Source organism: Sebastes fasciatus, chromosome 17, assembly GCF_043250625.1.
Source record: "Sebastes fasciatus isolate fSebFas1 chromosome 17, fSebFas1.pri, whole genome shotgun sequence".
Taxonomy (NCBI): Eukaryota; Metazoa; Chordata; class Actinopteri; order Perciformes; family Sebastidae; genus Sebastes; species Sebastes fasciatus.
In genome coordinates, this window is record NC_133811.1 from 11,944,252 (window position 1) to 11,968,714 (window position 24,463).

Sequence of the window (24,463 nt, forward strand, 5' to 3'; positions counted from 1 at the left end):
TGGCAAATTTAGAAGGAAAAACTCACAAATTTGTGAGGTTATAAAGTCATAGATTTAAGAGAAATTTGCCTCGCTCAGAAGCCATCGTTCCTATAATAACATTACTTTAGAAGCAACGAAATTCAGACAGTGGCTGGCGTTACCAGGGTTTTGCACTCCAGTATTTTTCTCATTAAATGTATGACTTCATAATCTCACAAATTAATACATTTCTGACACAGATCTTGGAAATTCTGAATTTTTCTCAGCTCTATAATTATTATTTTTTACCTACAATGGCCCTAATACGATGTCGTAGCTTTAGAGATGCTGGTTGGTGGATTTGAAAGCTAATAATATTTCCCAAAATGCCAAACTACTTTTTTTAAAATTATAAATACCAGTGACAATTACTTGCAAGTAGACAGGGTGAATTGCACAAATCTCCCAAATCATCCCTCTAGTTTCCCTAAAATCTGTTCTCTCAGCTGCACGTCTTAAAGCTTCTAAAAGTAACATCACCTGCTCATCTGCCAGAGGGGGATTTCTTTTTAAATGACAAAGATGTTTAAGACAAATGTCAGATGTGCAACACATCTTCTGAAACTTTTATACCCAGCAACCTTCTCATATTTAGCAAAGCACAACTTTTGACATTTGGATGAAAAGTGATCATTTTGCATTAGTTAAATATCATTTTATGATAAGACAGCACGATAAAAATATATAACATGATAATAAAAATACAGTACAGCAACTTTGTGACAGTGCAGGAACAATCAACTGCCATGTCTTTTCATTCTAATATAAGTTTTCGGGGTGAGAAGCAGGCCTTTGATTCTATATTCTTGACTTAATGCCCCCGACACACCTCTTCCTCTCCTCCTTCACCAATTCCTCGTCAATCTCTTCCCCTGAATATCAGTTGACATTTGAAATTTGAGGGCAGAGGGAGGAAGAGAAGCCGCACAGTTTGAGCTTCTCTAATTTCAATCAAATCAGTTGGAATGAGCCCAACGTGCCGTTCAGCGCTGAGCCCTCTTACAGATCAATGGCCTCTGAGCCTTGATAATCTCTTGAATTGATTGGTTGCCTCATTGATCATTACCCCGGCATTAACCAATCAAACATCTCTCCAGTAAACAAACACGCCAAATAAAGACATCCCCGCAACTTTGGTCCCAGAGCGAGACACGAGCGATGTGAAGGAAATATATAAACTGAAATCCCCTTTAGAAGAGAATATCAAATCGTAAGAGTGCTTAATATTTCACTGACTTGATGAAATATGCATTGTAGCCCAGAATGGAGGAAAAATGCAATGATTTGGATGCATTATGTATGAGAAGGTCCGCTGGCGAAAATGACTGCACTGTTGAATAATCGGCATTTCACTATCACCACAGTACAATGAGATTTTGTTATTACTGCGCATCGCTCAATTCATTTGGAAAGTGCATACAGTTTGCATTTTGTATTTAGGGCCTAACTCGTGTGTGCAGAGCATACAGATGCTCACTAATGAACTAAAGCACTGGCTGGTGTCGGCTGTGTCCTTTGCATCCGCCTCACTTGATGAGTCTCACTGTGGTTCGGGTCCCAGAAGAGCAGTAGATTACCCATAAAAGTTAACTATAGTTGTGTGACGCAAATATTTATTAGGCGTCTAACGGGAGAAAAAAGAGAGTCTAGTGAATTTTCATTGTGCAGCAACGTTTTCAGCAGAAACACAGTTCCTTTTGCTTCACTCCTGCTGTCGTCACACGTGGCTTTGTCTGGACGGGTATCCCCTGCCCTGAAAAACAGAAAGAGAGAGATGTGAGTGAACATGAAATTCAATGTAATCTGTTTTACACACAAATACGGAGTGTGATCTTTACAAGTAAATCGGCCCTCTCTTTTGTCCTTTTGAATAAACTTTAAGGATCATTACATTTTTGCATGGTGGACACAGGAGACTGAACACATAAATATACAGTCGCTGTCACCTTATTTGATGTCATTTGACTGACCTGGGCTCCGTTTCCCAAAAGCGTATGAATGAAACGATAATTCGCAAGGCATTTAGCGTGCAATAAGAACGCCGTTCTTGCTTTAGGCGTGTCATTTGTACCCCGTGTAGTCTGTGCTGACTGCAATGTAAACACATCTGCGTGAATATGCTACGCTCCGAGCTAGTGACGAAGAATAAAAAGAGAGAAATTCGGCTTTTGGCGGGCGGAAGGGGAGGTGGATGCATCCAACAAACATACAACTTTTAACCATGAGGCCGGGGATCGAGACCAGTGTTTTGTTTTGTAAGTTACAGTAGTGACCTTTGTGACGCTTTTTCCGTTCCTATGTTGCGTTGTTTCCGTATGTATTTTACTTAGTGTACGTACTTATTTTAAGCCCAACCATGATGTTTTTTCCCCTAAACCTAACTAAGTGGTTTTGTTGCCTAAACCTAACTGCGACTGTTACTGTAGTTTTGTTGCGTAGTGTACAAATGACACGGGGCTAAGAAATTATTGTAAAATCCATTTTACGAAACTTCTGAAGTGTAAGAAGTGTTTCCCAAAAGCATATCTTAAGATGCTCTCATAGGCTAACCACCATAGGAGGCCAAGAGCATCTTAAAAAGATGAAACCAGCATGAGAAATATTTTTTTTTTTTATTGTTTTTGTATATCACTTTCTCTGTTAAGTGAAGTATAATGTAAAATGAGTGATGGTGTCTAAATTAGTAAATAAGAGAATACGAATAAACTACTATATACAAAAATTAACTGAGCATTGGCAATTAATTGGTACATTAGTAATTAACATGTCATTTGCCACATGCTTATATGCTGTAGGTCTTGTACAGATTGATGATATGAAACTCATGGGGACTGTCAGGGCTTTGTTTCCATCACGTTACTTTAAAGTGTATTCAGCATCCCATTCAGGCGCCACAGAAAGCCAGCGATAAGAAGCTCTTAACCGTGTACTCGCTCTGAGGTGCTGCCTCGGAAAAGAAACTTGTAAAAATAAAACAGCTCGTAGAAAACACTCTTGACTCTAAAATCAATTATTATTGGTTAACTGGGCCCTGCATGGTCTAGTCTACAAACCAGCATGTCACTTATTGCCTCATGATTTGATTTTATGATCTTACTTCTTAACTTGATGTTGTAAATGCCCCTGCCCCCTGCTCTAATTGTAAAAAAAAAAAAAAATACATACAATTTAATAATTAATAAATACATTTAAAAATATGTTTAAATTAAATAAAAAAATAAATGCAAAAATAAATAATAAATACATTTAAAATAATTAAATGTAAAAGTCAATAGAATAAATAAATAAATAGATAAAAGGGAAAATTAAATAGAAAGTAGATAGATAGGAGAAGTAATACAAAGATAAATAACTAAAAGATAAATAATAATTTATGTCACATTTTATCAATTAATTAATGCCTACATTTATTTTTAATATTTTTGTTTTATTTAATGGCATATTTTTTTATTCATCAAGTCATTTATTCATTTTTTTTATTTTGGCAGGTTCCATCCTCCATAGAAAGCAGCCACAACACATTGAAGGGGACAAAAAACTGGAAGTCTAAAACAGCTACTCATTGTATCACAAGCCACAGTTGATTCACAGTTGATTTTGTTTTCATACAATAATTTAAAAACGGGTTTTTAAATAAATAAAAACTTTGAACATCAAATATTTAATGAGTAAAGTTAATTATCCACAATTAAATTCACTTATAACCTGGACCTTGTTCACAGGTTGTTTTTTTTGGACATTTTATCCGCTATAATAATCATAATTTCCTCTGACCTGCAGTGAGTAATGGTTGGCTAATAAGTAATAATTGGTTTGGCCTACCTCAACACAGTGCTGTATGTCAGAGTCAACTTTATTCACCCCTACTAGTGCTGTTTAATGTAATTATTAAAGATAATATGTTTGTAAGGAAGTATTGGAAAGTACAGGAATGTGTTTTATATCACCAAGCACAATTTAACTGAAATAGATGTGGTGAGATTATTGCAAACAGATCTCGACATGCTACACAAAGTTCTTAGACATCCTGACACAAATACAAGTAAAGGACGCCACACATGGTGTTTGCATTGAATCAGTGCCGCTGCAAATGTGTTGATATTTGCACACAAATCTTTTGGACAGGAATTTAAAAAAAGTAATTGCATCAGAGCAGGAGGGCTTTGGTATGCACAGGCTCCAGTGTTTACTATGGACTTGTATATACCCAGATCAGTGCTTAACTCTGACTAGGACAAACAATGAAATGCTCTCAGCTCAAACAAACAATTTTATCAAGGCAGCGTGCGGGGAGGAGTGTGATTTGATGTCGCATGTCTATCCTGGGAACGTCTCTTTAAAGGGCCCTGTTTCCTAGAGTGCACTACTCAATGTTTTACAAGGGTGACTCCTCACTGCCTGGTTTAAACTCAGCATCTCCCACAGACCCAGATAAAAGAGCCGACTGTCTGGAGTTCCTAGAGATCCTAGTCAGCTTCGAGAGGTCTGGCAAGGTGGTATTTTCCAAATCTTTATTTTTGCAGCAGCTATTTTCTGCAGGTTTGATTACATGGTGTGTCAGTCTGTGAATACACGCGGTTGGACGCATTACACAAGTACACTTGAGACAGAATAAGAGATTTCTCATACAAGAGCCACATTCATATCAGTAGTAGTGTAAAAGCACTTCCCAGAACCAGTCACACTGCCCCTTGAAAGGCATCACTCATTCACATGCTTGACTTGTAGAATGTTTATACTCGACCTAAATTATTTGATTAAATGGGATTAGATTAAATTGCATATGCTCTACATACTCAATATGGGTACATCAGTACATCATTCAACATACTTTTGTGTAAATATACAACCGTATGTATCTTTTCGGACACACTGAGCAGTAATTTTCCTCTTGAGCCTCTTTGCCGATTGGAGAATTTTAACCATGGTAACCAATGTCATGTGACCAAACAATTTGCAAGAAGTCTGAACTAATTAAAAAACATATATTACGCCTAGAAAAGTGAAATCCTATACCTACAAGTTGAAGCATTATTGAAGTTACAGAGCTGTCCGTCAACATGTGTTATGAACGTTGTTTTAACTATCGAATTGCATTGTGGGATATTTATGCCGCCGTAGTGTCCTGCGTTTGCATACTGTAATTTTTCACCGGAAATAGTATGCAATTCACGTACTATTGGTTTCATACTAAGGTTTTGGACATACTAAAACAATATCACAATCTGTTTTAGCGTACTAAATAGCATGTTAGTGTGGAATCTTGGACGCAACCATTATTTCACTGCATTGCAACACGTTTATTAACCTCAAGAGCTCCTTGGACACAGAAATTATTGAGTGCATAAATGAAAATGAAAGAAATTTGTGAGTCTTGGCATAAGAAAAATGCTACAAGTAATAAACTTGAGAAGCCTCAGCAGATAAAGATGAAAGCCAGTATTTGTTTTAGAGCCTTAAGTCATGGACGATTACGCAATAAATGGAGGCAGATGTTACGTTCCGAGGTGTAAAGGAGCTGACCGCAGTTGCTTTGTCTCAGATGAGATCCTTGATTGATGGGCGCTTCAGAGGGCTGCGTTCAGGCTGCCTTATTACTGGTTTCTTTTTCAAGAGGAACAAGATACCACCATGAAAAGGGATGCTTCAAACCGCTCTGTGTGTGTCAAAGACTAGAGAGACAATTTTCCTGAAGTAACAATGAGAAGATCACTCACGGCCTGCACCGTGTGTCCACAAGCAATCTTCTACCTATCTTGACTCGAGCCGTCCAAAAATGGAGCTCGACTGTACAATAACCGAGTCTTAAACTACAAAGGGCTCTGCTCCCGTCTTTGGTTTCTGAGATGAGTCGCTTCTGACTGGATCCTGCTGCTTTTTCCACACTCAGTCTTGTCTGTGTGAGCGTGTATATGTGTGTGTGTGTGTGTGTGGGTGCGATTAGGGGACGGAGATCTGTCTCATTGGCATTCATGTATGCATTTGATGTCAAACAGTCTAAATATTTAAGACACTAGAGGGCAAAGGGAAGAAGCAGTCACAAGATGCTATCACTGATTGGTTGTCCTCACTGATCTGCAGCATAGTGTAGGTGCTGTAGGAGTGATTAGCTACGTGTACATGCTTTATGATGCTGTGCGAGCGTATGGGCATAAGTTAATTTTCACATGTGTGACAGGGAGAGACGGAGAGATCTCATGAATATGTATATATCTGTGTGCGTGCACGTCCACGTCACTCCGTACGTGTGTCTTTGTGTCTTCGCTCACGTCCAAAAGATGAAATTCAAATAAAGAATATCAAGGCGAGGATAACATTTGGATGCTGTTTGGATGACAGGAAAATATTGGCCTGGCAGTGATATGCCTTTTATGCCGTCACTTTGATGGTCAACAGAAAAAAAACAAAAAATCCTCTCTTTCTTGTTCTCACTTCCTCACAGACAAAAAATCCCACACTGTTTTCTCACTCGCTCTCTCGCCAAAAACCCAACTGTATCCAACAAACGAAGGTGTCAGAAATAAAATCCCAAATCAACTTTCTATATTTGTATCCTCTGTTAATCTAAACTAGTGATTCCCAGCAGGGGGTACTTCTGCAGTTGCTTGGGGATACATGGGAAAGCATTATCTTATTAACTCGACGAACTCAACTTAAAAAATATAAATTAAACTTAAAGAATACATCCACAAATTGGTGTTAGAGGTGCTATATTGATAACATTGATAACATTCAGCCACTAGATGTCACACTCTCCCAGCTCCGGTCCATTGCATTCACTTCACAACAAGTGGTTGCCAGTTCATTGCACAACCTGCATATTTTATGGTCGAGTGGAACGACTCAGACAGACAGTCATGTGAAGTAATGGATCTTTTGAGGCAGAGTAAAAGTCGTTTTGCAACATGTAGCTATAGGCCTACATTAGGTTTGTGCTCACACAATCTCCCTCTCACCCGCTGCCGTACTTACAGTTGGGTGGATCAGCTGTTCCGGCGGCGGAGGAGCATCATAAAAAACACACCTCATTCTAACTTGACAGGAACAAAATAAAACTCAACAAAACGGTCTTGGTTAAGTAAATGAAATACATTATTTGAAGGAATAGGTAACTGAACGCAACCGTCACTAATGCTAAAGTGCTAATGTACTTAATGTAGTTAAGGTTGTGAGGACTATGGCTGTTTGTAGTAGGGATGTCACGAGAACCGATACTTCGGTACCAACTCGGTACCAAAATTCGAAAAATGTGACAGTACTCGTTTTCTTCGGTACCGAACGATGCCTATAATGGTCATTTGGTACCGGAGCGGAGGTACTGGAGATGCGATTCTTCTGGATCTAATGAGGGCAGTATACACTTACAAGTATTCTCATCTGCCGTGAAATGAAGGAAGAAGAAGAACGCCGTAACAGCACGGAAAAAAACAACAACACGAGACGTGAAAGATGGCAGCTGCTGCAGCGCTACCTCCAACTCAATTCACTGGTATTGGTATTGACTACTAGATTTCTGGTACCGTGACATCCCTAGTTGTTAGTTGTTGTTGAAATTGTTTAAATATGCCAAATTGTAATTTATTGTTTATTGTCTTTCAGACGATGAAGCTAAGACAGCTAATATGTGCTAACATTAGTTGTCACATGTTGCCACAGTAAATATTCAGGTATTCTGCAGCCTGATGGAGACACCACTGTTAGCATGCCAGAGGCAGCCTAATTTTTTTTCGCTGAGCACTTGGGTCACTAACTCACGTGGATCACTGATGACACAGAGATACCACGAGATGCCACCATCGTTATACTATTGGCTCACAAGCCTTGTTAGAAGTGGGAACCGAACGTCAGATATCTTCCACTGAGATAAACAAATCCTTAATTTTAAAAAATTATTACATCACAATCGTAATGTAATACTTTTATTCGGCACCTTAAATATTTGTCTGCATAAACATTTTATCAATATAACTTTTAAATATGTTGGAATAATATTCCATGATGCATTTGCCGATTATCTAAGGCTAAATATTCACAATGCACATGTGCAGAGACACAAACATACACCTGCTGTTGTGGAAAAGGACAGGGGGAAGAGGATGTGGGAATGGTGTGAGGTGAGATGAAAAGGGAAGTCACTCGAGGCGAGCAGCCCGAAGAAAAGGTGGCAGAAAAGAGCATGAAGACAGCGAGACTGAAAATAAAGGGCTTTGTGTCTGTTAAAAAACATGTCCCTCCTTTCGTTTTCTTTCTTCCTCTTGTGTCCCCAAAATGGCACCGCTGAACCATAAAATGCTGCAGCGCTCACCTCTCACCTGCCTTGTGTCTGACACAGATCGGGTTGCGACAGTTTGACACCGATAGTCACCCCCACCGTTTGGTGTGGAGTTCCGGTAATCAAGCCTGCTGCTGTCAGCCTCAATCCTAAATGCTCACTGGAGGCACACAAAAGGGAGGCAGAGGGAAAATGGCATTTGAAATTCGGAGGACATACAGTGCCGCGAAGAGATTGTTGATGACAAGCATTGCGGAATATAAGAGGGATTGAAAAAAAGTTGAACTATTTCATTTCAAAGACATTTTTTGTACTCTGCCTTTGATGCAACCGAAAGAGCTTCACTGGAAGATAGAAAACAGAATTGATTTGCAAGGTTCCTTTTTCACGAAACGTCCTACTTCTGCATATAATGCTGCAACAAAACTAACCTTCTATAAAAACACAATCAATTGGACATTTGCCTCCTGGCCTAGCTCTTTCTCCTTCATCTTTATGTAGTAATCAATTCCATGTAAAAAGACCTTTGCCTTCTTTCTGCTGATTGATCTACATACTCGAAGTGATTCACCTATATACCCGCTCTATGAGATTTCACGAAGGCCTTTTACATTTGCTGTTTTAAAGAAAAATCCTCTGGCACAAAAGGCTATTTGGTTTGTTCAGAGGATAGAAAAGAGTTGGCATGAGCATCAACAACCGACAACGTGGCTAAATTTGGTGAGCCGAAGGTTTGCAGTGGAAATGGCTTTGTTAATGTGTTTTTCTGCGAAGGGGACGATTACTTTCCACAGATTTCCTTTAATGTTGTTTTCATTGCCAACAATCGCTACTGGCATCAGAAACTCATCAGAGGTGCACGTCAGCTACGGCATAGCTAAGGCAAGCTACATGTGTATAACTATAAATCCAACTATAGTGTGGACATCCTTATTGCCTCTGACCCAATCTACAAAGACAGTACAGTATGAGCACAACAAGTCCTCTGAATTAAATGACCAAACAGGTGGTAGACGATAGGAGAATATCACTACTTAGCTCAAAAATGTCACCAAATTCACAAAAAAGCAGGCTTCATATATGTTTTTGGAACTGTATGTAGTGCTATTAGGGCTGTGGTGGTAATGTTGTGAAGGGACTCTGCCACGAGGTTATGTGATTATCAATAAATCACATAATAAATAGCTATGTCTTGGCAACGGAGGATATTTCTAGTCCGTTCAGCTACGTTATGCTGGCAATATTCAAAGTCGGTAGCATTGCGTACGGTTTAAAAACAGTAACTATAATTTGACAGTATGTTTAACAACAAGCTATGCAGCCATATCATTGTCCTCAAATCAATATCAAGAGTTTAACCGAACAAATGAGGTCATTTAACCTATTTGTTGCAACTTCTGTGTTACAGTCGCCACCTTGTGGTGTTCAGAGGACGAGGCACTGAAGGACTAACGTTACACTCAGTGTTGTAAATAAGATAATCTGATTTTTCAGTATAGCCAGCGTATTAATTTAGAACGATGAACAGACAGTTTTACGGGAACTACTTAGTTTGTGTCCATTATCAGGAATTAATGGACACCTTGCAGCCAATCAGAATCAAATATTCACCTAGACCTTGGTATAAAATCTAAACAAGCAACGCCTTGGTGCTTGAACCCAGCTTTTTTAACATGCGGACTGCAGTAACAATCAAGAAGATAAACCAAATCAGAGCCTCAGATAAACACAGAGAATGTTTTTGGAATAATCTACTAAGCATCCCACCCTCTTCTCTTCCTCCTCTCCTATCCTTTTTTCCCCCCTCATCTACCTCACCCCTCTCTTTCTGCTGTGCCTTCATCTCCTCCCTTTGTCTTTCACGTGAAGAGGTGGGTGGAGGCGCTCCACATTACTGCGAGTTTGGCTGCGCTCCGTGCACCTCCGCGCACCACAGGGTGCATGTTTACTCATTTAGTATATGTCAAGACATGAGGAGGAAAAACTGTCACCCTCTCTTCTTCTATGTGATAATAATATCACCGTGTGATCCACGGAGTACCTGAGTGTTACATGTCCCTTATATAGGCTTTATTTAGTACAGCATCATTATTTCAAGCGTAGATGAGTATTTTAGAAGCCAACAATCTATCTATTCATGAGTTTCAGGACTCTATCCATCATTTCCATTTTTTCCCACTCATTTACTCCTCTGTTGTTCCTCTCCCTCTCTTTTTGGTTCAGTTGTGCCATGTAAGTTGAAAGAGCTTTGTTAAATATTAATAATGGGTTTCATCGACTCAGTCAAATCTTTACTCATTCCGCCACAACAAGGCGTATTTTGGTCTCAACTAAAAAGAGAGGAGAGGAAAGAAGGAGACAGTGGGAAGCGTGTGTGTCCTTTGAGCAGCTATTAGACCGTTTGAAGCTAACTGAGAAACGGGGCTCTCCGGCAACTGTTCACCACACAACGTGATTGAGGCCAGCTTTAGACTTCTCTAAGTTTCACCTATCAGATGTACGGTGCATCACAAGCAGACACACGCAGACACAACTGCACACAGCAAGACAACACGAATAAAAGGCTGTGGATCAGCTTTCGCAGTAATTACAAATTATGAATACAAATGACCACAGCCGGGGCACATTTTTTTTTCGGATGGAGTCATCATTTAGAGAACAATCGGCACGCAGTGGCTTTGAAGGTGGAGGCTAACACCGTGCAGATACATTCACATACACGCTGATTAGCTGATTCAAAGATGTGCTCTCAATATGTGTACTCAGACACATTAATAACAACAAACGTTTTTTTACTGCTGTGAATAAATGGCTTTATTTTAAATAATAGAGACGCACCAATAAAGACAGAAAACGAGTGTCAGCTTCGTACCTTTTGGTAGCTGATAATTGGACAGTAGCAGTGGCAAAGTGAGGATGGCTGTGATCACACAGGATGCATTTTTCACCTTCTCTGTGACAGCTAACAAGAGAGCAAGAAGAAATGTTGTATCTATAGATGTAACGTGGTGTAGTTGGGTGATAAAGCAGCCTATAGTCTGTGATCACAGTCGCTTATACCTGCTTAGCTGGAGCACGGTGATGCGTCTTTCATTCAACATCGTGAATACTGTGTGTTCTTGGATGTAAATTAAAACAAGTGAATGTTGACTTTAAGTCTCAAACGGGACATAAACAGCGGTCTCCTGGGTGAGAGTCCTGCGTTTGTTTGACCACCATCCACCACCGTGACCTCCTCCTTTCCGCGGTCTATCATTTCAAACATGATAAGTCAAAAACAAATGTAAATCTGCGACAAAATACGTTTCCCTTGAAACATACTTTACAATGCAATTTCGCTGTATGGGAACGTAATTCTTAGGAGACAGGGCTGTCCCTAAATCACCCCTCCCCTAGCCATCAGAATTTAGTTTTCTTTGCCTGTGCATGCTTCTATCCCAATACAATAGAGGTGAATGTAATTTTGATTGTGCTCCTCACAGCACTAAAAAAGCACTTATAAAACATTGAAAAGCAACATGTCCGATGATAATACACAAACCTTTTGTGTTGGAACTACTTTTTTTCTAATAAGTTCCTATTATCATAAAAAACATAATTGCATTCACTAGAAATCTCACAAATATATGTCTCAAAACCTGAGGAGTAAAAAAAAAAAATCTCTAGAAAATAAGAAATTGTGTGCTTTTATAATCTGGGTGACTCTAAATTGCCCGTAGGTATGAATGTGAGCGTGAATGGTTGTCTGTCTTGTGTGTGTGTCAGCCCTGTGATAGTCTGGCGATCCGTCCAGGGCGTACCCTGCCTTCGCCCAATGTCAGCAAACGTAGTAGTTTTAAGCCCAACCATGTAGTTGTTTCCTAAACCTAACTAAGTAAAGTGACGCCAAGGGGCGTGACAAAGCGGCAGTATGTGACGAGTTGGGATGAGAGCGTGTTGGAAAAATCCAACATATTCGTGATCCGATGGCCGAGAAATACAACAGCCACAAGGGGTCACTAGTCTGTTACTGTCCGTCATTTACCCTCTATCGGTATGAATGACTTCCGTACTCTATTCTAACAATATGTGAAAATGTGCAAACAACATGTTCCAGTCGGAAAGCTTGTGGCAGCACCCAAAAACGGCTTACATCCAAAAGGTAACACTCAAGGGATGGAGGGGAACGTGCACTGGTGGTTACCAAACCACTGAAAAAATGATGCAACAATAACGTGGCCTTAAAGAACCTCCTCACTGATCCTACCCATGCAGATTGTTTAGTCTTAAAAGTGGAAAATTATGTATATGATGGCGGAGCAAAGCAAAAAGCCGTCTGTTCTGAAGCTCTGCCGTTTTGCATTGCCTTGTGATGGTCATAGGACTTATAGTTAAAGACAGCCTGCCTCCCTCTCAACTAGGACAGAACAGACACAACATGTGGCGGCATGAAATTCACTGTGACACCACTAGCTACCAGTGCCAACAAAGAAAAAGAAAAGGGGGGGGGGTGGTAGGGTAGTAAGGGTTGGGCTAAGGGAATAAAATATGATGGAGAGGAAGTGTAAGGAGTGGGAGGAAAGATGAGGAATGATCCCTGATTGTGCTCGTCTTATGAGGGGCATCCATCAGGAGTGACACCGGGACAAATAAAACCCTTTTTTCCCCATATTCAATTATATAGCGCGAGGAAGGTTTTTACACACAAATGCACACATGCCCAAGTATGCACACTCACATTCATACACACACACACACGCTCTCACTTCACATGTGTGCAGCGCGTTCCAATCTAATGTGACTTATATTTAGCATCATTCTTACAGGGGATTGTTTAATCTCTACTGAGGAAGATTTATTGCACAATGGCAGCACTTTTATGTGTAATACAAGCTGACAGTTTCATGAAATATATTAAGAATCAATGGGAGGACTGAGTCGCAGCTGCAGCGTGCATGCACAGACTCCCACGTAAATTACAGTTGGACGTAAATTCAGCGATGCAGATTAGAACTGGCTCCAAACTTCAGGGACAGCGGGAAAAAAAATGAGTTTGTTAGCGGCCTCACCTGTTGGAAGGGGAAACGGGGATATCTGAATCCGGGAGGACAGTTGGCTCGATACGGCTGGGCTCCAAAATGCTTTAGGAAGAGAGGAGATTAAACAAGTGATTAGAAGAATATAAACAAGTGATTGAAGGATGGAGAGAGAGGAGAAAAAGACAGATAAATAATATGCCCGAGGATGAGAAAGAAGGAATCAATGTTGAGCTAGTTTGAAAGCCAAGAAAGTGTCAATGAGGAGTAGGTCTGAGGTATTCCTTCGCAGATAAACAGTCTCACCAGGTTCATCTTTGCCGTGACAAACCCAATGAATAAGTAAAGAGATGAATTCAGTGAACTGTCGGTGTGTAATATTTCAGAAACACAATGGAACCGGAGTAAAAATGCAGCAACATTTTCAGGAAAGCAATTTGTACAAATTGCTTTGGAGAGTTTCCATAAAGAAAGGTAACAAAACTCCAACACTGCAATATCACAGAAATGCCAATGGTGCTGGAAAGTCCTATAAAGTTGTTTTGTCATGACAGTATGGGGTCCTGCTTCAGTATCCTGCTTATTAAAAGGTGCCATTTCTTGTATGGAACCATATTAAAGCTGAACTGAATCAAAAATGTATTTCTGCTCAGTATACAGTATATATCCTATATACGTTTATTTTGGCTTGCATACTTATTTGGCCTAAATTGTAATTACCAAAAAGAAGAAGTTATTAGTTTTGTACCAGAACCGTTACTCCGTTACCTTTGTATCATTACTCCATGTCACGATTCGAATCTAGGAGTAAGATTGCTGAGTTTGGCTTAAAATAGCACTGGAAGTGGCGTTACTTAAGTAGTTACTTAAAAATCAAGGTTGACTTCTGGTTTCAAATGGGACACGAACAACGGTCTCCTGGGAGACTCGCCACTCTTTATACTTCCACGATTACGTGGATTACACACAAATTGATTTTGTTGGATATACTTTACAGTGCATTACTTTTCGTAGGTATATCTATGAACAATCTATGAGACCAGCCTGTAAGGGTACACAACTAACGTTTTGTGGTCTTACAAGGCTACAATGCACTCCACTCAGGTGTACACCGTTAAGTTCACAGCACAGATATCAGTCAACTGATGCCATGGGAAGTGGCTAAAGGCTTAGATATGGTTTTCACAAAAGTGTCCAATAACTGTTTTATCTTCTTTTGACAGATATACCAATGTGCACAATAGGGGCAGTACCATTAGCAGCTTATATTTCCTTACACAACAAGTGAGGGGAATTCAAATTTCAGTTTGACTGTAATATATTAACAAAGACTTACCATCAGTATAATTTAAAAGATACTATAATCACATCAAATTTCTACACATAGCAGCTTTAAACATTTAACTTACTGTAAAAACTCTTGCAGAGGCAAAGCAGTTTAGCGCCGGGTCCTTAGATCTCAGTGGCCCCATTAAATGTAACCTGTATGCCATTTGAAGAATCATTATATAAACCGAAAGGAACCATTACCACTTCTACGCATGACCAATTCCAGCAATGAACCGTTTTTATGTCCTTACTGGAATGATGTGGTTTATATGCGTAGCACCATAAGCAACAGGTATTAGTCATGTCCATACTTCTGTATTTATACTGCCAGAACATTATTAATAATAATAATAATAATAATAATAAACATGCAAGTGACTGGAAACATAATTTCCTTCGGACTCATTAACCTGCTTAATGCAAAGGTTGCCTTTGTTTTTGTCAAAACAACAGCGTTTTAAGCTGTGTTTACAACAATTTCAGAAACCTTAAGGACAGCACACACTAATGAATAGCTTTTAAAGACCCGCATTAACACACCATTCTAATAAAAAAAATGATTAATGCAATCATTCTTGTTATGTTATAATTACCATTAACCCGTTTGTGCCTGCAACTCAAATCAGTCAAACCGTTTGGCTGAAAAGTGAGTTTGACTTATCATACTATATCTAGTATTTGGGACTATACTGTTTTTGCAATCGACTCCGTTATATTTTAGTTTTAAAAAAGCATACAAACATATGATAAGAAAATGTCTGTATCTCAGAAATTGCAAGGAGCAAAATCAAGTATTTTGTATCACTCATAACAAGTTGAATATCAAAGATATACACACACAGGCAGTATAAAAAATATTTCAAATGGAAAACATTTAATAAACAAAATGTTAGCGTTTTTCCTCATTTTTCAAAAATCCTGATTTTGACTATTGATAAAAGTGTTATTTTTCATGTGATCTAAAAAAAATTAAAAGTTGTGCTGTCAGATACTTACTTAAAGTATGTCCCTTCCAAATTTGACCAATCAGAACAAAGGTTGTGGCATTTTTGCTTATCATACTAAATATAGTTTTTTTGGGGACAAATGGGTTAATCAAGGTGGGCTGTAAATTATATTAATCATAAAGTCGCATTTTCACCACAGAGATGAGTGAATTAGCTAATTATAGCAGAGATTGAATTGACAACTGCAGTGAAGAGGAAATTTATCATGATGCAGTAATAGTGATAATAATCCTGATAATAATAGAACCGCTTTGTCATTTGCATTTGGGCTGGAGAGTAAAATGTCTTGTGATGCCAGGCGCTCACTCATCGCACCATCCTCCATCTTTGAGCATTTGAAAATGCCAGAGCGTGGGCGTGGGGGTTGATCCAAAAGCTCTGAAAGCCAAAAACCTCAACACTTGGCAACTTATCTTTGAGTCATTAGTAATGCTCAACAAGTCCCCTCGAGTACGTTGTAGTAATTTCTGTGCTTTTGGTGCAGTGAGAATCTCACTTATTGTATTTTTGTTATACAAACATAGGTTTGTTTTCTATGTTTTTTTTATATATATATTTTGATAAATATTTCAGAGAGGTCTCAGGTGTCTCACAGACACTGAAGGGTTAAAATGGAGGCTGGAAACGAGAGACGGCAGAGATTTCCTGATTATGAACAAACACATTGATTGAAGCTATAACCACGTCTATCTGTGTCTCTCGTGCCCACCTCAAAACCAATCTATGGATCTCTCTCAGAGACTGTTTGGCTGCTTCTGTGCTCGCTCTCTTTCCACCCCCACGAAAACAGTCACAGGAGGGACAACTGTCCCATATTCTTTAAGGGCTTTTAAGTATTTTCCTTTTGGACACACAGAACCTTATTTTGTTGCCTAGTTACAAGATTTTCCAGCCTCCTTACTTTAAAGATTGCCTCAGCCGAACAAGTTCACATAAGCACAATCAACATGGGATCAGACGGACACTGAAGCCAACACGTGCACGAACACATCTCCTGCACGAACAGGTCGAATATACAAACACTCACTCAAAAGAACAAGGATGTGTTAAGAGGTCTAAAGCTAAATGTGGTGAAGAAGAAGTAGCAGGTAGCGTGTAATTCATGGATTTTCAGGGTCATATTTCTTGATCTATGTTTCACACTTTGCCTTTCTGTCTTTTCATACCTTTATCTGCTTTGGCTCAGACACTGATATCAATGTGCACAAGGATTTATGCACACACCATAGAAATAGGAGTAGAATGGACATTCCCATTCAAATCAAGCAAGCAGGATGGTCAGAGCGGTGGCCATATCTATGTGCACCGTTGCCATTGTAACCACTGTAGCGTGCTAACTTCCGCATATACTGACTTGCAGTAAGTTGCAGACTCACTCATGCCGGCGTGACATGTTACACAACAGCGTTGGTGTCTATTGCGTGTAGTCCCGACATGCCGGCTGTCCCTTTTGTGGTATTGATTGATATTGTTCTATCAATTAACTTCTGAGACATGTTTAATCAAACGAGTCCATCTTTATTCACTTCACTGGACCTCCGCTAATCCTTCCGTTTCCATCCTGCAGGGACATAACACATTATATCCTGTCACATCAACTGTAGAGTGATTGATTAGAGGAATATTACACCTTTTATAAGTAAGTAAGTAAGAAAGAAAGTATGAATTGGCCTTAACAGATGTCTATTCAGATCTGTGACGACCTTAGCGGCACAGCAAAATGTGTGACATACTTTAGGGCTCCACTAACGTGTGATGTTACCGTACGACGTAATCTCATGCAACAGTTCAAATGATATTTTACGAAAAGTTATTCCTAATTTTTCGTGGGTTTTCCTTCGAATGTCCGGCGTCAATTTATGTTCCAGTCTTTTCAAAATAAATGTCCATATTCACAAGAAGAAAACTTTTGGTTTGGTTTGGTTTAGGCAACAAAACTACTTAGTTAGGTTTAGGAAAAGATTGTGGTTTGGGCTGAAATAACACCAGAGGCGGCATAACTCGGCATAACTTGTAAGTGACGTGACTTTTGGTTTCACACGGGACATGAACACCGGTCTGCTGGACGAAAGTCCTTTGTTTTTTGACCCACCCATCCGCACCGACCTCCTCCCGAGTCCCTACGCTGCGTTCAATGCTTTTTATATTTCCTTGTTCACAATTACGTGGATTACATACAAATTGATTTTGTGGGATATATATATAACAACAATCACCATTTTCTTTTGACCTCTGCAAATGACCACGCAAAAACAGTTCAATCCGTCCGTTCTGCTCTTATTCTGTTTCCATGGCACACACACACACAGACTTGAAGAAGGAAAAGGCCACCTGCCGGAGAATAACAACAGACCTGTGTAGCCTAGCAACAGCTCGGAGACAAGCTTATTAGCTGGAAGAAGAAGAGAAGAATGCAAGAGGGAAAACTTCGGCCTATGTCTCTGCCGCTCACACACTCACAGTACACAAGCTGAAGGGCACACAGGCTCAAATGTACAATCCTAGTTTCCGCTAAACCCTCCTCCTCGTCCTCCTCCTCTCACACCCCTCCAAACGTGCCATGTTTCTGACAATCCTGCATATGCAACAGACCATCGATCAGGCTGCTAAACCAAACCATTTGGCCACTCACTTCTTTTTCTTCGTCTGCCAAGAGCGGAACATTTTTAATTGTCAATTTGTTGCTGTTTTTATTTTTTATTTTTTTAGTTTGGATGCTGTGGCACCCAACTGTCAGCCTAGGTGTGCCAACTCCCTGACACAATAAAAGGAGCTTCACTTAATTGCTCTCTCTTAGAGGCAGTATCTAATATCCTGGATTTGATTACTGAGACAGAGGAGGTTGAAATCAATGATAAACAACGGTTAGGGCGGCTGAGTGAAAGGCTGGGAGAATAAAACACTCAGAATTCACATTGTGGCATGTAGGACCTTGGTTCAACCTGAGAGGCCTTGGCGGTTAAAGAGAAACCCAAATAGTTACGACACATGCACATTCTCATCCACACTCCTACCGCCTGATAAAAAGCTCTTTAGCGTCTCCTTATCTAGCCTTTCTCTCTTTCCTGTAAAACTTTAATAGCAGAATATTTAGGTTATGGTCAGCACCAGAACAAGAACAGGTAGATGCATGTGAACCAGAGCCTTCCGTGTGCGTGAGAGAGAAACAAAGACAGAGAGAGAGATTTTAAAATGTGTCAGTGACTGAAATAGTTCTCATAACTTTTTCACACTCTCTATAAACATTTACTTGCATCTCCGCATCAGCTGTTTTGCTGCCAAAAATAAAACTTTTATAATGTCTCTCTCCATCACCATCACACATTTTACAATCTCTCTCTCTATATCTCTCCCTCTCTCCTGCCCTCTCTCTCTCACCCAGGCTGGCCTCCTTGCATCTCATTTCTCTGCTGACACCAAGAGACCCCCATATTGCCACTTCCACCCAGGGGGAATGTGCATTGCAGCTTCAGTAATTATCCTGCTGGATTGGAAGTGCTGAGGCCAAAGGGGCAAACCTCAGAGTGCAGTAAGCCTCGCTGTCACTGTCACCACCACACATGGTAAGAGAAAGCGCAACCCAAATTTAAATAGGTCATAGACGGAAAGGGCAGAGCGGGGAGAGATTGAGAAAGAGGGGAAAGATGGAGACGTAAAAATATATATTCTGTTTTTTTTCACGGAGGGAGGAAAATATTCTGCTCACCTGACACTGCAAAGTCCCTACTGAATCACGACAAAAACCTAAATGAAGTTTAAAGAACAGCAGAGAAGTGTACTTAAGTAGTTTGTTTTATCTTTTCATAATTTGGACTTTTGAATAAGCAAATGTTTACAGAAAAACACTGTGACTTCCAAAAGCTCTCTCTAATAAACATGTTTGCTGTGTGTTCAAAGATGTAATATTGGGAAAACAGAAACAGAGTAGAGTGGTGGATGAAGTTTCAAAATACTTCCAAACTGCCAATGCAAACTTTGTAGTCCTGAAAAGAATAGTTCTGAAAAGTGCTAATTCACTTTCTTGCTGCAAGTTAGATGAGATGGTCGAAACCACTCTCATGTCTGTACGCTCAGAATGTATCTAGAGCCAGCTTAGCTTAGCATAAAGACTGGAAACCGGGGGAAACAACTAGCCAGGCTCTGTCCAAGGGTGAAAAAATCTCCCCACCAGCACATCTGAAGCTTTGTTTGTTTAATCCACTTTTTTACCTTACAACACATCCAGGTTAGCATGTTGAGCATGCAGATATGAGACGATATGAGATCTAACTCTCAGCGTGAAAACTAATAAATGTGTTTCTCAAAATGTCTAACTATGTCTTTAATGTTTGACATTTCAATGTGTGCTCAGCTTTTATAGAGATCACTGAGCCCCATTTCCCATATTTTCACATGAATCACATTTGATAGCCCAGTTGCAAGCACACAGCCCCGCTCCACAGACATACCGCAGTTTTGCCCAACGCCCTTTGACCAAGGAGTTTATGACGCGGCCGCACCTGTAGCATCGCAAATAAAAAGTTTAGCTGGTCTTAACTTCTTTGCATCACTAAACAATGTAGTTAGCCAGTTCCCACTGCTATTTAAAGGGACTATTTGTAACTTTCAGAAATGCTTGTTAACAGCGACACCTGTGGCCGTTAAGTCAACGAAAGTCAACATCGGGTTCGCGCTTGCGCGCTCTAAATAGACATGAACGAGCATCGCTCAAAACAGTGAGGCAACACACGTCAGCTAAAACCACAATATCACTCTATATTTCACCTGCTTGGCAGTAATGTTAGCTGACCAGACGAAGGTCTCTCCATGAATCAATGCTGATCCTAGTGTTGGCTTTTCCTGCCTCAGCGCAGGCTTCAGCAGCGGGGCTCCGCAGCGAGTTATCGTTATCGCCTCCCGACCGCAGCCGGAGAGAGCAGGGGAGACACCGGCACCCGGTTGGTAACGAGACAACAACGTTTCTCTTTGCGGAGCTCCGTCACTTCACAAGACACGGAAAACCTCTGTTGGTCTGGAGGAGCTGCAGCATTTATTTATGCACAAACGTCCCCTGTACATTCACACACGCGAGCACACACGCGAGCACACATATGCGAGCGCACATTTGTCCCGACCCGGTACATTTATACGCTTAAAAAGTTACAAACAGTCCCTTTAATGACCTTACTTCATCAACTAGTGTTTGAACAACACTTCAACGGCGACTTGGCGACAATGTAGCTGGCCATGCTGGCCGTTTTGTTGCTTTTGTCGCTCGTAGTGTAAATGTAGTATTATAGGCCCTGATCAGACAGAGTGCGTTTAGTCACCTGTGGCAGCTTTTTGTAATTGTTTTCAGTGAGAGTGAAACGTTTTGCGTGCTGCTGTTGCGTTGTTGAGCACCTTGTGTTGTTACAGGAGCGCCCTGAGCACCTTGAGTTGAATTAAAATTCAACTCAGATTGGAAAAGCACCAAACGTCATTAGCGTTTTTTCTCATTGTGGTGTTTGCTGGATACCCGGAGCTATATGACTTTGCCAACCATAGTTACCATGATCTGAACAGCAGGCCTGAGCTGTTGCTTGAATGCTTGTCAGCATTACATCACGGCTCCGACTGCTCATTGTGATTGGCTGAGGAGGTACTCTAATCTCCCTGTTATATTGCCGAATACATGTCTGTAAGTACCACTTTGCCTCGTTGAACTTATTACGGCTGTATCCTAGAGACCACAAGGGCTGCCAGCTGTTTGTTCTAAAGTAATCAGAACCGGCACTCTTCACTTAAGAACAGAATCAGCTTTCATAAGAGTTTGTTGTTGCTTTGTCAATCAACATCGCGCTGGGTAGATGGTGGAATAGTTTTCAAGGCTGGCTGAAGGATGTTTCATTCCCAGGTATTTCACATACATACATGCAGAGCAAACCTACCGCCATGGAAGCACTGAAGACATGGAAAAGGTTACAAATGTACTTGATATATATATAGATATTTGAGTGAGCCTCATATCAGGTGTAAGTGGTGTAACGAAGCGATAATACAGGATAAGTAGTGCTGTGATTGTGGGGTGTCACTGCAAAGTTATATCCACTTCAAAGCAAATCTCTCCCCCTTGATTCCTGTTTTCAGATCTGAACTCGGTTAAACATGCATATAATCAGTAAGCTATTAAAATCCAGATTTTATTATTTCATTATTATAACTACACAATAGGCTTTAACAAATGAGATGTGTGTATAGAATACAAGAGGTAAAAATGCAATGTGACATGGAAAAATCATGGAAAGTATCAATGTGAAACTGCACACATTGTATTTGTTAATCAATTTAAATCTCAATAATATAACTCACCTCATGGGTTGGAGGGTAACCAGGTATAACAAACCGGTTTGGGTGGGGAGGTTGAGGGCCGTGACACACAGGAACGGCTGCACGATAGAAAGGAATCCCTCTGTTGGGGAAGTTCTGAGCGGCAGAATAACCGGCTGTGACCGGACAAAAGAAGTAAAGGATTGCCGAAGGAAACTGATAAAGCTATGAGAAACAATGTTGGAAGTATTTTTTTGTATCCTTTACTTACTACTGATATGTAATGACATATAAATGAAGTGGCCTATAGTGGGCCATTGAGGATCAGTCGTTCTCAGATTTTGAATGCCACACTCAAAGGCATATTCACATTTAAGAAGCTGGAATTGGAGAATCTTGACTCAGAAATACTCAAAGCGATTATCAAAATAGTCGTCAATTAATTCAATAGTTGACAACTAATCGATTAATCAATTCATTTTTGCAGCTCCTAACCTCTTGTATACATTTTTGTTGGATCTCTGCTTTCAAACTGACTAGATTACTTGTCTGTGTTGTAAAAAATATCACTTAATTATTCATATCAATATCGGACCAAACTGTGCCAGAGATCTGTCAGTGTTGGGTGTTGAGCTTGATAAAAGGCACAGATTAATTGATGTCACAAGTAGTAACAATACCACTCGTGTGAGATCGAGAGACCACCAATCATCTCGACCGCAGCCTCATTTGCATGCGGTAAATACACCGAAATTAAATATCACAATTAATTTGACAATGACATATTGATGTTTGAAAATGCTACACGCCGACCCTTTGAAGCGCAGTGCATAAAGGGCGAGAGGACACGCTGGAGCCATCAGCTCGGTTGGTGTTGCAAAATAAATGCGCTCAACCAGTGATGATCATGATGAATTCTTCATGTGGCCCACCGTGAAACACAATACTTACCCCTCGCTCACACAACTCTCAACACACACACACACACACACACACACACACACACACACACATTGGCTAAAGATGCCAAGGTATAAGCTTACCTTTGGCTCTGTTAATGGTAACTATCTGCTGAAAGGTACAAGGTCTGGCTTTCTCCTGAGGGGCAGCTGCTTGCTTCATGCCCGCCTTGGCAGCGCTCGCCCAGGACCTGGCATTAACATCCATGCCATCTGTACCTGCTGCAACTGCAATATGCACAGCAAGGGGGCAAGGATTAGCACTATACCCATTTCACATGCACATCGTCTTGTCTGGCCTGTGTCATGTTAAGTGTGATGCAGATGGTAAGCTTAATAGAACTGTGTTATTTTACTCTGCAAAGGAACTTTCAGCAGCCACCGCCTCCCATCCCTCCTCAGGGGATCAACAAAGTGCTATTGAATCAACAGGGCTACGCTATCAGAAGGTAATTCTATCATATCAGCACTGACTGCAAACCGCTGGAGGAGTGCCAGCGGTATGTATCACATGTGCAGGTTTATTGAGCAGAGCAGAGCTGGCTTCAGGTGCAGTCGTGCACCTGTTAGGAAGCAGAAGGGAATTCAAACAGAGTTAAATATAACTGAATCGTATATTACCCTAGCATGAAAATATGCCTAAATTACACTAAATTTCTTAAAGGTGCCGCATTGTAAAAAGGGAGATTTTTTCATGTTGTTTTTTATTATAAGGCATGTTTAAGTGTTATATAAATACTGTTAAAAGTATCGCTCAATCCATGGAGAAATAAACACAGCCCATATTCAGAAATGTGCCTTTAAACAAGCGGTCAGGATTTTTGTAATTTTGTGATGTCACAAAATACTATTGGTTTCATTCAGACTTTTTGGACATACTAAAACAATCTCACATACTGTTTTAGCAACACATTCTCACTCCCAACTCGTGAAATTCCGCTGCTTGGTCAGTGCCACTCGGCATCGGAGACCGATGCACAGAGTACCCCTCTTGTGTTCGATTTTGGATGAACCAGGGACGGCGTTTCAGTATACGTTCGTTACATGCATAGTGTGCTTTCAAAATATACTTCCTCTTTCACAGGAAGTTAGATTTAGGCATCACAACCACTTAGTTAGGGTTAGGAAACGGTCGTGGTTGACGTTAACTTCACATGACTCACAGGACTGACGATATACCGACGAGCCACGTGACCAAAGACTGACGTGATAAAATAAGTCACTTTTAGTTTCACACGGGACACTAACAGTGGTCTCCTGGTTGAAAAGTCTTGTGTTTGTTTGGCTCTCATGCTATTAATACTATGTCACTTGCTCTGACCGTCAAATAACACCGCGTGTGGGTTTACATTGGAGTTAGTTGAAAGCCCGGTTCGTCACGTACTGTTGCTAAAGGGTGCCTCCGTGCGTCGGTCTCAGATGCCAAGGGGCGGTATTTGGGGGGGTTGTTTTAGCATACCAAATAGCATGTTAGTATTGGATTTTGGACGCAACCTATGTGAATGACATCAGCTAACAGGAAGTAAAGATAGATACAGGCATATCTAAGCAGACAGTATGAAGAAAGTCCAT

General features: G+C 40.4%; 1 protein-coding gene across 3 annotated transcripts in view; it reads right to left on the bottom strand.

The window, feature by feature from the left end:
- Nucleotides 1-1,617: 1,617 nt before the first annotated feature.
- Nucleotides 1,618-24,463, bottom strand: part of c19h1orf94 (chromosome 19 C1orf94 homolog) — a 30,567-nt gene continuing 7,721 nt past the window's right edge. For 2 of the 3 annotated variants that reach the window (XM_074613970.1, XM_074613969.1), the window contains exons 4-7: nt 22,976-23,119; nt 21,975-22,108; nt 13,342-13,413; nt 1,618-1,774 (exon numbers count right to left, since the gene is read on the bottom strand). In XM_074613970.1, coding sequence (XP_074470071.1) covers nt 1,739-1,774; nt 13,342-13,413; nt 21,975-22,108; nt 22,976-23,119 — 386 coding nt within the window. In that variant the 3' untranslated portion in view covers nt 1,618-1,738. The remainder of the gene's footprint in view (nt 1,775-13,341; nt 13,414-21,974; nt 22,109-22,975; nt 23,120-24,463) is intronic. The other variant, XM_074613971.1, reaches the window with a different exon arrangement.